The following is a 12,642-nucleotide window of genomic DNA, read 5'->3' on the forward strand; positions in this document are numbered from 1 at the left end:
ATGCGGTATTTTAATTTGCCGTATCTATGTTCCTATGTATTGTAATCTACACTCTCATCTAATGTATCTTATCATTTGTCGCGCTTGCACCCGGTTATGTTATACTACGGTATCGGGAATGTACAGTACCTTTTTGGTATTTTAATCAATAAATAACTAACTAACTAACTAACTAACTGTACAGTTGTCATAAGATTTCAATAAATTAATTCAGTAATTTATACTTATAGTGTGACAATGCGCGAAGCGCCCCCTATGCTTCGGCACCACGGGACCGAAGAGTCGACAGTGTGTCGGCAAAGACTGCAATGACTAATTTGTCAGGACTGACACCACTGTGTCTTCTAGGTAGACGCAGAAACCTGAGTGGTCACTAATTTCGTATTTTCTCCACATAAGCAGAGAAAATATGAAATTGTAGGCATTTGGATCCAATACGAGGGATGGCACAGATTGAGGAAGTGCACCAAACACAATTTTAACAATAACAAATTTCATTTATTAAGCTAGTTCTACAAAAAGGTTATTATCTCATAGTAAGGGTTACGTCTGCAATATTAAGTAGTTCACAAGTTGGAGAAAGAGAGTTCACATATAAGGTTCGTAGATACTTGGTAAGGGATCTGAGGTGAATCGAAGGATTGATGGAGTTCCCCTTAGGATGGAGGTGTGCACTTTTTCAAAGAGTTCACTTTATGGAATTCATTGAGGATCACTAAGAATGGAGGGAGGTCACTAAGATATCTGATCGTTGAGGAAACTGACTAGGACAAACTTTCGATGGCGGCAGATTCTCGGAGAAATGAACTGTCCCCTTTTTCGACGGACAAACTCCTCGTCAGACGGACGAACTTCTCTCGCGGACCAACTGTTGTTGTCATTAGTCATTGCCTTTTATTGAGGGTACTCCTTTTCCCCTTTGCCCTTTTTTGGCAATGTTGCAGCACCTATGTCCAATAACAATTTCTTGTCGCCAAGTTCCTGATGACACATTCAATGTAGCATCATGAAAGGGAAGTGACTCCACAGAGGGATAAAATCATATCCTTTACAACAATTAAAGAAAAAAATAACCTTTACAACTTTAACAATCGTGGGAAAAATTATAGCAAATTTTTAGCCGAAAAAATACTTTATTTTTCTCAAGTCCGATCTCTCACATCACCCCAGCCCAACTTTAAGCTTTTTCAACCGAGTACAAATAGCAAAACCAAGATTAACTTTCCTTGCAGATAACGGGTTCTTTACTATTATTTGTGTCTTCAACTGTGATTGTGAGTACTGTAGAATGTATAGTGCTCTAAGCTGAAACTTTAAAATATTTAAAAGCTTTTTTATAATCTCTCAAGTTCCATTCATTTGAAACAATAGCATTTTTCAATGTATAATTTATAAGTCCACAACTATCAATATGTAGCAATTCCAGATATTTCAATTTTTTTTCCATATCTTTCAAGGCATGATATACTTTTGTTAAAACAATGGTATATTGCTGTCAATCAGACTGTTAAACAATCAAGAAAACAAAAGATATCTATTCATAATGCTGTGTTACCAGCTTAGAGGTATGACGGAGTAATGTCAGGAGTTGCAATTTGGCACAGAGTATTAGGTGCCCAAATCATGCATGCATAAAAAAAAACCAGACTTGTAGGTAGTCAGGGGACTGAGAACCGAGACAAAATAAAATACAAAATGGCAACACACACTACAAACAGGCAGTAGTGCAAGATTTGTGGATGCATTGCTGGTTGGGAAGTTGGAAATACGAATATTGTGAAATCGAATTTCGACAAACAAATCTTTGAAAAAACCCATTTACCTGTCCCGCGTTATTCCCCACATATTTCTGGTCACCACGTGCTAACCATGACCAATTGACCGGAGATATCTTGTTTCATCATCAGAACATTTTCAAAACTAAATGGCACATCTTTATAATTTGATAATTTTATATTAAAACTAACTTCTGAAATAGAATTATTTTTACTTTTTACATTTATTAATATATATATTTTATTTTTGAAAAATAAAAAAATAATTTCAAATGATACAATAGCCACCATTATTTTTTCAAAAACGGGAAATTTTCACATTGACAAAAATTCAACCTGGGCATCATGCAACAGAGAAATTTCAACATTAGATAGGTTAATTTCACTGAAAATGCATCGTGGATGACCTTGTGGTCATGGCTGTGGCCATAGCTGGCAAAGTTTGAATGATCGTGTCAAAACCAGCAATACCAAAGATGACTGGAGAATGAGAATGAGATCCGTCATGAGCGTCAAAGTGATCCCGCTTAGTAGTGAGTCTCCGAGACATAGTCTTGTCCCGAATATGGCCTTGACGTTTTACTTGTTTTATATAAAATCTAAATTTTACAATAAAATAAGTTTATAATGATTGAATCTTAAATATATACTAATACACCCAAAATGCATTTCAGACTCTTTTAAAGTCCTTTTTCAGTTGATGCACATAAAAGTTACAAAATATACATAAAAGTTACATTAAAAAAGTTTAAATAACCACAACGTCATCACAGTTAAAGAAACCAATGTTATCTCATATCTACTGTACAATAGATTCCTTTTTATTCCCTCTCTTTTCTTTATAATCAATCCAGCTATGGATAACACTACACATAATTAAGAATAATTAATGGCAAACTACATTTGGTATTAAGCAATAAAGGATAATGGACTTAATACTCACTATTGAGGCCTCTGGAGGATTAATTAAATTATTACACCAAAAACAGTTATTATGGTATACACATTTACAATCAGTAACCAAAACAAGAACCATCACAGTACAACAATTTACACATTTATATTCCATTTTTAAGTCATCAATTTTATATAATCTATTTTTATTTTTATTAATGTATTCATACCATCCATTGTCTATTTTTAAACCTAAATTATCATAAATTCTATTTTCTTTTTTAACTTTCAATATTTCAATATATTCATAATATTTTAGTTTAATATTTCAAATTTTATGGCTTTTATTAAATGTTTTTCTATCTCCCATCTGTTTAAGTTGCAATGTTTTGCAACTGTAGAATTTTGTGTATTATACTTTAAGCATTAATATGTATAGAAATAATAATAATAATGAAAAAAACATTAAAATAAAACAAGTTCCTCTTTGCAAAAAATTGGTGTATTTCTAAAATAATTTTTCAGAAAAAAAAATTTCATGACATTGTCATGAAGAAATTGTTTTTTTTTTATTGTCAAAAATTCCATTATTGTCCTGTACATTTGTGGCATTGGTAACAACAATTTTATTTCTATTAATCAACATATTACATCAATTAATCGAAAAATACTTAATAAATTTAGAAAAACAAACAACATATTTTTCAATTCCTAATGTAAAGAAAACATTGAAAAAAATGGTTGTGATATAGATAAACAGAACATTAAAATATTACATAAAGAAATAGACAATTATAAAATGAAATTTATAAAACATTTTGAAATTATAAACTAAAAATAATACAAATTTAAAAAATGATATATTAGTTAATACAAATTTGAGTGATATAATACTTTGAATTGGCTAATTGCAATAGTAAAATGTAATAAAAAAGAAGCTTTGTAACTGTTAGTTATGTCTGTTGTCAGTTTATGGTAAAGAATCATCTGGCATATTTTAAGATGTTTTTTAAACAAGATTAATGTTTACTTATGTTCATATCAGTTACAAAAAACTTTTATATATAACATATTTATACTTAACATATTCAGTAAAATATTTTATGTAGATGTATAGAAATTTGGATGTTTGTTTTACTTCAGGTAGTTATTGATTTGGTTTATTTTATCATTGTAGTATAAGAGAGGCTAAAGCCTAAAGTAATTATACATTAAGAATTTAAGAAAATATATTGGATGATATCCTCGCCTGTTTGATGTCGTTTGGAAGAAATGTAGATATTTACTTCGGAATGTGAAAAAAATATTTAGTTTACTAAATTTACAAAATATTTCCGGATTAACCAATATTATCATATCACCTGATCCATAATTTTGTGAGATTTAATATTACATCAAGTTTATAAATGTATATGCTATCCTATGATGATAATGTGCTTAAATTGAAGTGTTCTTTTAAAAATTTTTACATTAATTTATGTTCAGCACTGGGTGGAAAATTATATGATGGACCTGTTTGATTATTTGTATGATTTAATTTGAATTTTCCAAACTATATAATAATAATTATTAATTCATTCATAAATTATTGTTTTATTTTGTGAGCAATAATTTTCAGGGAAATTTTTAGTCCTGAAAACACACTGCATCTCTAATGAGAAAATAGAAAATTTAATGGAAACTGCAATTTGAACTGGTGAGAAGCTTGTTTACAAGTTGGGAATAGTGCTGATAATATCTAATAGTCAACTAGTGTTAGATTAATGAACATATCAAACTAGCAAATGGTTGTATTACCAAGATTGCACTGTCAATCAAAGATAGAATAGACAGAGGAAATAAAAGAAGTTAAAAAATTGGAAATCTATGTTATTGAATTAAACAAACAGTTACAAATTTTTCTACATAGGATCCACTTACAGATTGTGAATCCAAATCAAAGAGCATTTCAAATCCATTACCCAATACCCCACAAATGACAATTTTAATGCAATGGATCCTAGAGCTTGATGATAATGTTGGAAACAATCCATGGCATTTAAAAGTTGGCATGGCATTAAGAACATAAGAATTCTGGATCAATGTTTCATTTACATATTAAAAAAGCATCTAATCATCATTAATGCACAGAACTCAATAAAATGGGACACCAGATGGATGAGAGTACTAGAAACAAGAAATTAAGAGGATATAGTTAAACACTTCTGGACAGAAGAATGAAGGAGGCAATTTGATTTAACAAAAGTGAAAAATTAATACTTTAGCTGATCTGGAAAGCAATGTTAATAATGCACATATATGTGGTTTGTTTTAACAAATTAGAACAAAAATATATTGTTTGGAATATATTTCAATCCATCCAAAATGGTAGAATTCAGTATGAACAGTGATTTATATTCATTAGAAAGCTGAAGCTGTCCTAAAACAGGATGAAAATATTCCTTTATGGTAAATTTAAACAGTTGGCTACCTGAAATAAGTATTTAATACAGATGATAAGATAGAGCCAAAAACAGATGAGGTAATATTAGCTAAATCAGTAAATGTTGGTTAATAAGTAAAAAGCAAGTGAAATTTTAATGAAACCCAGTAAAATAAAGATTACAGGTAATTCTGTGACACCTAAGAAACTTGACTAATTTTTTTTTCTTTATGTCAAACTGTAGATAAGTGAATGCTGTATAAATAAGTAATTATTTATTGTGACATATTCACAATGCCAGGCTGCAATTTTTAGTCTATTTAATCAATCTAGTTAATTTAAAATATGCACTCTCCACCTCAAATTAGTAGTGGCTTTTCCTTTAACTGTGCTGGTCACCTATCTAACACCATTCAGGGAAAAACTTTTGAATTGAAATAATATGACTTCTGGTTTGCATCAGAGGTTCTTATGTAGTTAATTGAGGCCTCCGGCCCCTAAAGTTTCCATATCTGGTCTCATATTTCATCTAACTCCCTTCTCAAGGTTAAAAAAAGGAAAGACATGGATGACAATGGGAATTTATAGGTCTACTAATTTTTTTCAAATTGCAGTCCAATCACATAAGCTTCACATAGACAGGCAGCTGTCAAGTTTTTCAGAAGTTCTACCTTACCTGTTATTGACATATGGTGTTTGCACTCCACATCATAAGAAGTACTTCCTGTATTCATTGAAGCCATGTCTGGGCTAAATGTTAGCAAGTTACACAAATGACAAGTAGAAATGCCTTACCAGTGTTTGAAAATGCTCAAAAACAGTTTTTGCAGCAGCTATCACCAAACAGTAGTGATAGGTTTGTGTGGTGACCCAAAAAATTTGAATTGCTCTCATGGAAATTAGTGCCAAATTACTGATTGTCAAATTAGTGATGGTCAACCTATATAATATAAATAGATGATGCAACTCTCCAATAGACAATCCAATAGAGAATGTGGCTCTCATGTATTTCTGGTTAGTGTGTGACAAGATTTGGTCACTCCTGTAATATTTGATATTTTAAAATTCAACAAAATTTTGTAATTCAACTGCATTGTATTTCACTAAGTTAAATGTACAACAGGGAGTACCTACCATAATGATATGTTGATTAAATGTAAAAAAAATGTCAGCTTTGAGTCATTTAAGCTGGAATAAAGGTAGTTCAGATAGTAATGCTATCAAATTAAATTTTTCTCGATGATTAAGATATTAACATCATCATAATACCGGATATACAAACAAAAAACTACTCATAAATTCAACCACAATCCAGCAATTAAACAGTTACATGAAGTTGTAGTTAAATTTGTGAGTAGTATTTTGACTAAAATACTGTTCATTGTAAAAGTCATGATTTATATTAATTCTTTAGTGATTTTGTTTTTTTTCCTATTTTTGCTATGAACTGGAAAACTTCATAAGAAACTTTTGTAGCATTCCCCCTCTCCAAGTGTGTATGATTTCAATAGTTACATCTTTTCACTTGAAAATTCATAAAGCACAATATAGATATTGTTTTGACTTTATTAATAGTATTTACATGTATAACATTTATCTTTCATCTTGGTTGCTTCCTGTTCTCCTTACTATATGTATTTTCTTAGCATAATGTTGCTGTTGAGAACAAATCGCACAGGAACACTTTTAGTGGAAGAAGGTTGATTTATTGGTATGAATACCAATAAACCAACCTTCTTCCACTAAAAGTGTTCCTGTGCGATTTGTTCTCAACAGCAATATTATGCTAAGAAAATACATTTATCTTTCAATTTAGTACTCTTCTGATTATAATATAAGCATTGATTTGAATATGTATTTTAATTAAAACTTTCAATATTTTTATAAAAATGTAAGCCAATAATCCTTCTTATAAATGCTATCTAACCATTAACTATAAGCTATACTAATAGCTGTACTATTGTAATAAACACAATGGCTTTATAAGTCTCACTTTCTAGAATCAAAGTTTATGCTGAAAATGTTTGAAATTTTAATTATACAAATCCAAAAACCAAAAATAGTTTAGATAATTATAAAAGTAAAAGCAAGATTTTAATCTCTGCCAGGAATCACTGGCATTATATTATAGTAGTACCATTTCCATAAAAGAAAAATAACCAAAAAAAATCCCATAAATCCTGAAGCAAGTCTTGCTAAAACAAGACCCTCCAAAATTTTTGTTCCTTTTAGTTTAGCCAGACATACCTAAAAAAACTGAGAGAAACATTTTTTCTAAAGATTCCTCTCAGCTGTTTACATATATACTGTATGCATTTAGTAAATGATTTCCTTTTGCTACAATATACTAGGAAGCATCAACAATATGCAATAAATATGTAAGCAAATAATCTCATGTTGGTAATACAAAACTTCGTGTATTTTTCATCTTCTCTTATAAAAAGTAAAAATGCTAATTTGAAATATTATTTTAGGATATTATAATTTTTTTTATTAAAACTCCAGTTCTTGCAGATCTTTCTGCATCTGTTAAAGCAAGTTTTGAAGCAGAATATCTTATAAAGGCATTCCTGAATCAATCTTTATTTTTGCATTTTCTGCTACAATTATAGCTGAATGCAAATGATACCTAACAGAGAAAATCTCACAGTGAAGAAGATTGTGAATTTTATATTGAACCATACACATTTCAATAAATTATTATAAAGGAATATGTAACAACTGAGAGAGAGAAAAAAAGTGAACAGTTTAGCATTATCAGATCACATACCTGTAAGTATAACAAAAACCCAGAGATTCACGAATTAAAAATCGTTAAACTTACACAAGTTACATTGCAATTTTAAGTTACAAAGTACCATACAATATTTGTTTATCCGTAGCTTCCATTTACAGATTATGATCTAAAATCCCAGAGAAGTTCCAAGTTCTGAAGATCACTGTTCCAGTGCTAAGTACAGATTTGGGTTCTGCAATAATATTGTTGATCATCTTTTATCTATTTTTGCATATTCTATTATTACTGAATATCATTATAGCATAGAAATGAATTATACCAAAGTTTAATATTTGTCTGTAAATTTATTCTTGGTATACTTAATTGTGTATGACCACCAACTTTTCAAAAATTGATTTAACATTTACTCAACGCGTTTTGTAAAAAAAAAAAAAAAAAAAAAAAAAAATGAGCGTACATAAGAAACACGCAATAGCGGAACTAAATGACAATTATTAAATACTTAAGCATTAGTGTGTTTGTATCTGCAGCTGGTTACGCCTACCGAAATAATTATCTATCGGAAATTAATTATATAACTCACCTGTAATGTAGTTACATGTTTCTCGTTGAATTTATTCTCCACATATCTCAGAACTAACGATGTTTTACCCACACAACCTTCTCCCAGCAGAACAACTTTAAAAGTAAAACTCCGATTCCCCGAAGCACTCGCAGCCATACTAATCCTGACTCAAGAAATAGTAAACTACATTCGAACCGGATAAAATTACATCTCAATTTAAACTGGAAGCAATTATATTATAGTTAAAATATCACCACAGTATAAGCTTAATTAGTCACGATGTTTCAACAAGCCCAGCAAGTCCTAAAGCAGGATGATCTGACGTCATATTGATATAGTGAATATCGATAATAATTAATTTTTTATTGAAATTAATTTTTATTAAAAACACTTGCATTGAATATATACTTTTTAATTTGACACTTAGGTATGAATAATTATTTAATTTAAATTGAGAAAACTTCGCTTTTAATAATTTATATATAATTTCGTAATTTTTTTCGGGGAATTTTTTTTGTAAGAATAATGGCGAAATAAATAATTATAATATTGTTTTAAAAAGATTTATTATTATTAAAGTGTTAATTGGAAACAACGACAACATATTTTAAGTTGTGAATATTTCTTATATAAAATTATTCTTCAACAGTTGATGTTTCAAATTAACTGTAGAAGAATTCAGAGTTGAATCTAGAATTAATGCGTGTTGAATACCGATTTTCGGTTAAACTAAACTCACGATTCAAATATTATTCTATATTTAATACAAGGTGGTAAATACGGCCCTTAGAGATTCCCATTCAAATCCGATTCGGATCATGTGAATTATATGGCCTCTATAAACGACACAATTCATCGCTATCCGGTTACTCTCTTGTGGGGTAACCAGGTTTCGGAGAGTTATGTCCAATGTATCTGGCCAGATCACTAAGAAAGCAAAAATGAATTACTCGATACTTAAACAAATGCTTGATTTAATCATATAACATACTAAAAACTGACAATACTGCATAATAAAAATTTTATTTAAGTTTTTGTTTTTGTCTTTCAGCCCTACAAGCACTAAGATTTCTTTTCAAATCCATTATGGGTTCTGCCCATGGGCACCCGTACATTGGCATACCTGAGGCACTGCCTTCTCTTTGTCTGGGTTACCTTTTCCCTAAATCCCAAAGTGGCCCCAAATTCCATTACTAATTAACAAGCGATGAAAAATTCCTGACTTCTAGCCTATTCTGCAAATAGCGAGATAAAGACCGAAGTTTTAAACGCGAAAACGTGTACGTCGGTCGTTCAGCGTCCTTTCCGATAAGCCTAGAAGTTTGACAAACTTCTAGGCTTACAGGAAAGCGGCGCTGAACGTCCGACGTACACGTTTTCGCGTTTAAAACTTCGGCCTCAACCTCGCTAATATAAAAGAAACTAATCAACGATATTTGTCAACTGTACTATGAAACTTCGTTGTATGTTAACCAAAACTGCTTATTGCAACCAGGTCCGCCTTATGGGAGATCTGACTCGACGTTACATCATAGTTTGAATCTTCTTGTAATGTATGGTGCCCGTTTTTATAGTTTGTTGGTGCCGCTGATTTTGCCAGGTACCTGGTCAAACAACTTGGTTGTGAAAGAACTCATTTTCAGGACAGACTGACCATGAAAAATTCTTTAAATTGCTCTCCGAATTCGATCTCTGATTCTCCAGAGCCATAGACTGATGCTTTAATTGCTTCGGCCAGCCGGCTATCAAATATATATTTAATTTGTTACAATCTATTTCAAATTATACTAATGAGAAAAAGTGATTTTGATATCTTCCTATTTCATATGTTCGACCGATTTGAATTTTAAAAATTTCTCTTGCGCTAAAGGATCAGCGTTTCAAATCTGTTATTGATCGTCGTGTATGTGGATAGATAATTGCAGCAAAAGAATATTCTCTATCATTCACCCATATTAACTATTGCGAATTAGGTCTGTCGTAATGGGCAAAAATAAAAGTAATGCAACTGACATAACTTAGCTAGTGTCTCACGTAACAAATGTAATTACACTCAACATATAGATTTTTGTGAATGAATAATAAATTAATACTGCCACTATTTTGGAAAAAAACCCTGAAAAAAAAAAGCTAGAAAGATTGAAAACCCCAGGAATATTTCGGGGTGGTCCGTCCAGATACATCGGCCCCGGTCCCTTAACCTGAATTAGTCGACACTATGTGATCCTAATAAAAACCCATGTTAGACTTGATTAAAACAGACCCTTTTATAATACTCACAGAGAAAAAAGAGTATAAAAAAACTAAAAAATATAAATTAAATTAGTATTGATAAAATGTTTATGTTGACTTAATAGTTTTTCTGTCAGAAACGACAGAACTATCATGTCAACATAAACATATTTTCCAAATGTTCGTCATCTCTGCTAAACTAAATAAATAAATAAAATTCTCACAACTAAAAGCAGTTGACAAAGTATTAGTTTTAATGTTAAAAAGGTTTTTTGAATTAGAATGTTGTTGTTCTGCAATTTGAAAAAATTGTAGACCTCTTTCATCCGCCAGGCTGTCTGTCATTCCTTAATTTGGAGAACGGAGTTAGATAGGTAAAGACGAGACCAGATATGGAAACCTTGATGGCAGGCGGCCCCGATTAACTATATACTAACTTTCGATACAAACCGGAAGTCACATTATTTTAATTCAAAAATTTTTCCCTAAAAGCTGTTAGATAGATAACAGCACGACTCTATTGTTAAAGGTAAAGTGTGATGTACAGGGGCAAGCCACTACTAATTTCAGGTGGAGAGTGTTTATTTTAGATGAAATAAATTAAAAAATATAATTAAAATTCAGCCTGGCATTGTGACGACGTCACAATAAATAATTGCTCGTTATAAATTTAATTTGATATTTCGAAAGTATAAATAAATCTAATTGAAATGGTCATACTCGTATATCAGATTGTTACAAAAGTTCTGTCGGATTTTTTATATGTGTTGCTTTCAAGTTAATTTTTAACATGGCTGTGGTGGCGCATGTAGACAACTTATATCTTGTTTCGTAGTACAAGCTTCTGAACATATTATGCAACGCTTATCTTTTCACGAATGTAACATATCTTTCTGTTTTCGAGGTTTAGAGTGAATCATGGATAAGAAAGGTTTTCGTGCAATCCTTCTCCTCGAGTTCAAAGTTAGCCATAAAGCAAGTGAGGCAACTTGTTACATTACTAAATCAGGGGGTGAAAAAACTGTTAATGAACGCACAGTACAACTTGAGTTTAAAAAGTTTCAATCTGGTGATATGAGCCTTGATGATAAAGATCATAGTGAACGTCCGCCCAATTGTGATGATGACCGACTGAAAGCTTCAGTTGTAATCAATCCAAGAAAAACCATACGAGAAATCGCGAAAGAGCTTAATATAAGCATTGCAACTGTTTCTCGACATCTAGACACAATGGGAGAGGTGAAAAAGCTTGATAAGTGGTTACTCCATGAACTTAATGAAAGTCAACAAAGTATTCGACTGAGATCTCCTCATATCTGATCAAACGCAACAAGAACGATCCATTCTCAGCCGAATCACAACATAATGAATAATGGATTCGATATGACAATCGCAAACGATCAGCACAGTGGTATGACAAAGAAGTACTAAAACATGCAAAAGCTCAGTCTCCACCCAAAGATCATGTGACTGTCTGGTGGTCTGCAGCTGGTGTTATTCACTATAATTTCTTTAAAACTGGCGAAACCATTACAGCAGAAACGTGCTGTCGTGAATTAGACATTGTTCAACAGAAGTTGTCTCAAATGCAGTCGGCATTAGTGAATCGAAAAGGGTTTCATCTTATTTCATGATAATGCTCTTCCTCATGTGTCACAAGTCATCCTCCAGAAACTGAACTAGTTAGAGTATGAAGTTCACCATATTCACCACACCTTTCCCTCACAGACTACTATCTATTCAAGAACCTCAACAGTTTCCTACAAGAGAAAACATTCTTCAACCAAGCAGAAGCAGGAACCATCTTTAAGCAGTTCATTGAGGCCAGAACTCCAAATTTTTTTCAACATGACATACGTGTACTTACACTTGTAACTCTTTGGCAGAAATGTATTACCTGTAATGGAGGTTATTTCAATTAAATAATCTTATTTTTAGCAATGATATGAGGTCTCAGAGTGGCAGTTCAAAAACCTACAAAACTTTTGTAACAACCTGATATTTTATTCAAAACTTA

The 12,642-nt window shown here is 31.4% G+C and overlaps 2 protein-coding genes across 2 annotated transcripts in view; one reads left to right on the top strand and one right to left on the bottom strand.

Moving 5' to 3' along the window:
• Positions 1-8,721, bottom strand: part of Rab21 (RAS oncogene family member Rab21) — a 39,464-nt gene extending 30,743 nt beyond the window's left edge. The window contains exon 1 of the mRNA XM_067281235.1: positions 8,412-8,721. Coding sequence (XP_067137336.1) covers positions 8,412-8,549 — 138 coding nt within the window. The 5' untranslated portion in view covers positions 8,550-8,721. The remainder of the gene's footprint in view (positions 1-8,411) is intronic.
• A 2,822-nt stretch (positions 8,722-11,543) lies between these two features.
• LOC136984314 (histone-lysine N-methyltransferase SETMAR-like) lies at positions 11,544-12,259 on the top strand. The gene is made up of 2 exons (XM_067281249.1): positions 11,544-11,916; positions 12,030-12,259. Exons 1-2 carry the CDS (start codon positions 11,544-11,546, stop codon positions 12,257-12,259), a joined length of 603 nt encoding a protein of 200 aa, XP_067137350.1.
• The last annotated feature ends 383 nt before the right edge of the window (positions 12,260-12,642 follow it).

Source organism: Centruroides vittatus, unplaced genomic scaffold (genome assembly GCF_030686945.1).
Source record: "Centruroides vittatus isolate TY-2023 unplaced genomic scaffold, ASM3068694v2 contig_912, whole genome shotgun sequence".
NCBI lineage: Eukaryota > Metazoa > Arthropoda > Arachnida > Scorpiones > Buthidae > Centruroides > Centruroides vittatus.

Coding starts and splice junctions, on each gene's coding strand:
- LOC136984314 (XM_067281249.1), top strand. CDS start 11,544: ATGGATAAGAAAGGTTTTCGTGCAATCCTTCTCCTCGAGTTCAAAGTT. Junction 11,917..12,029: donor ACTTAATGAAAGTCAACAAA/GTATTCGACTGA, acceptor GCAAACGATCAG/CACAGTGGTATGACAAAGAA.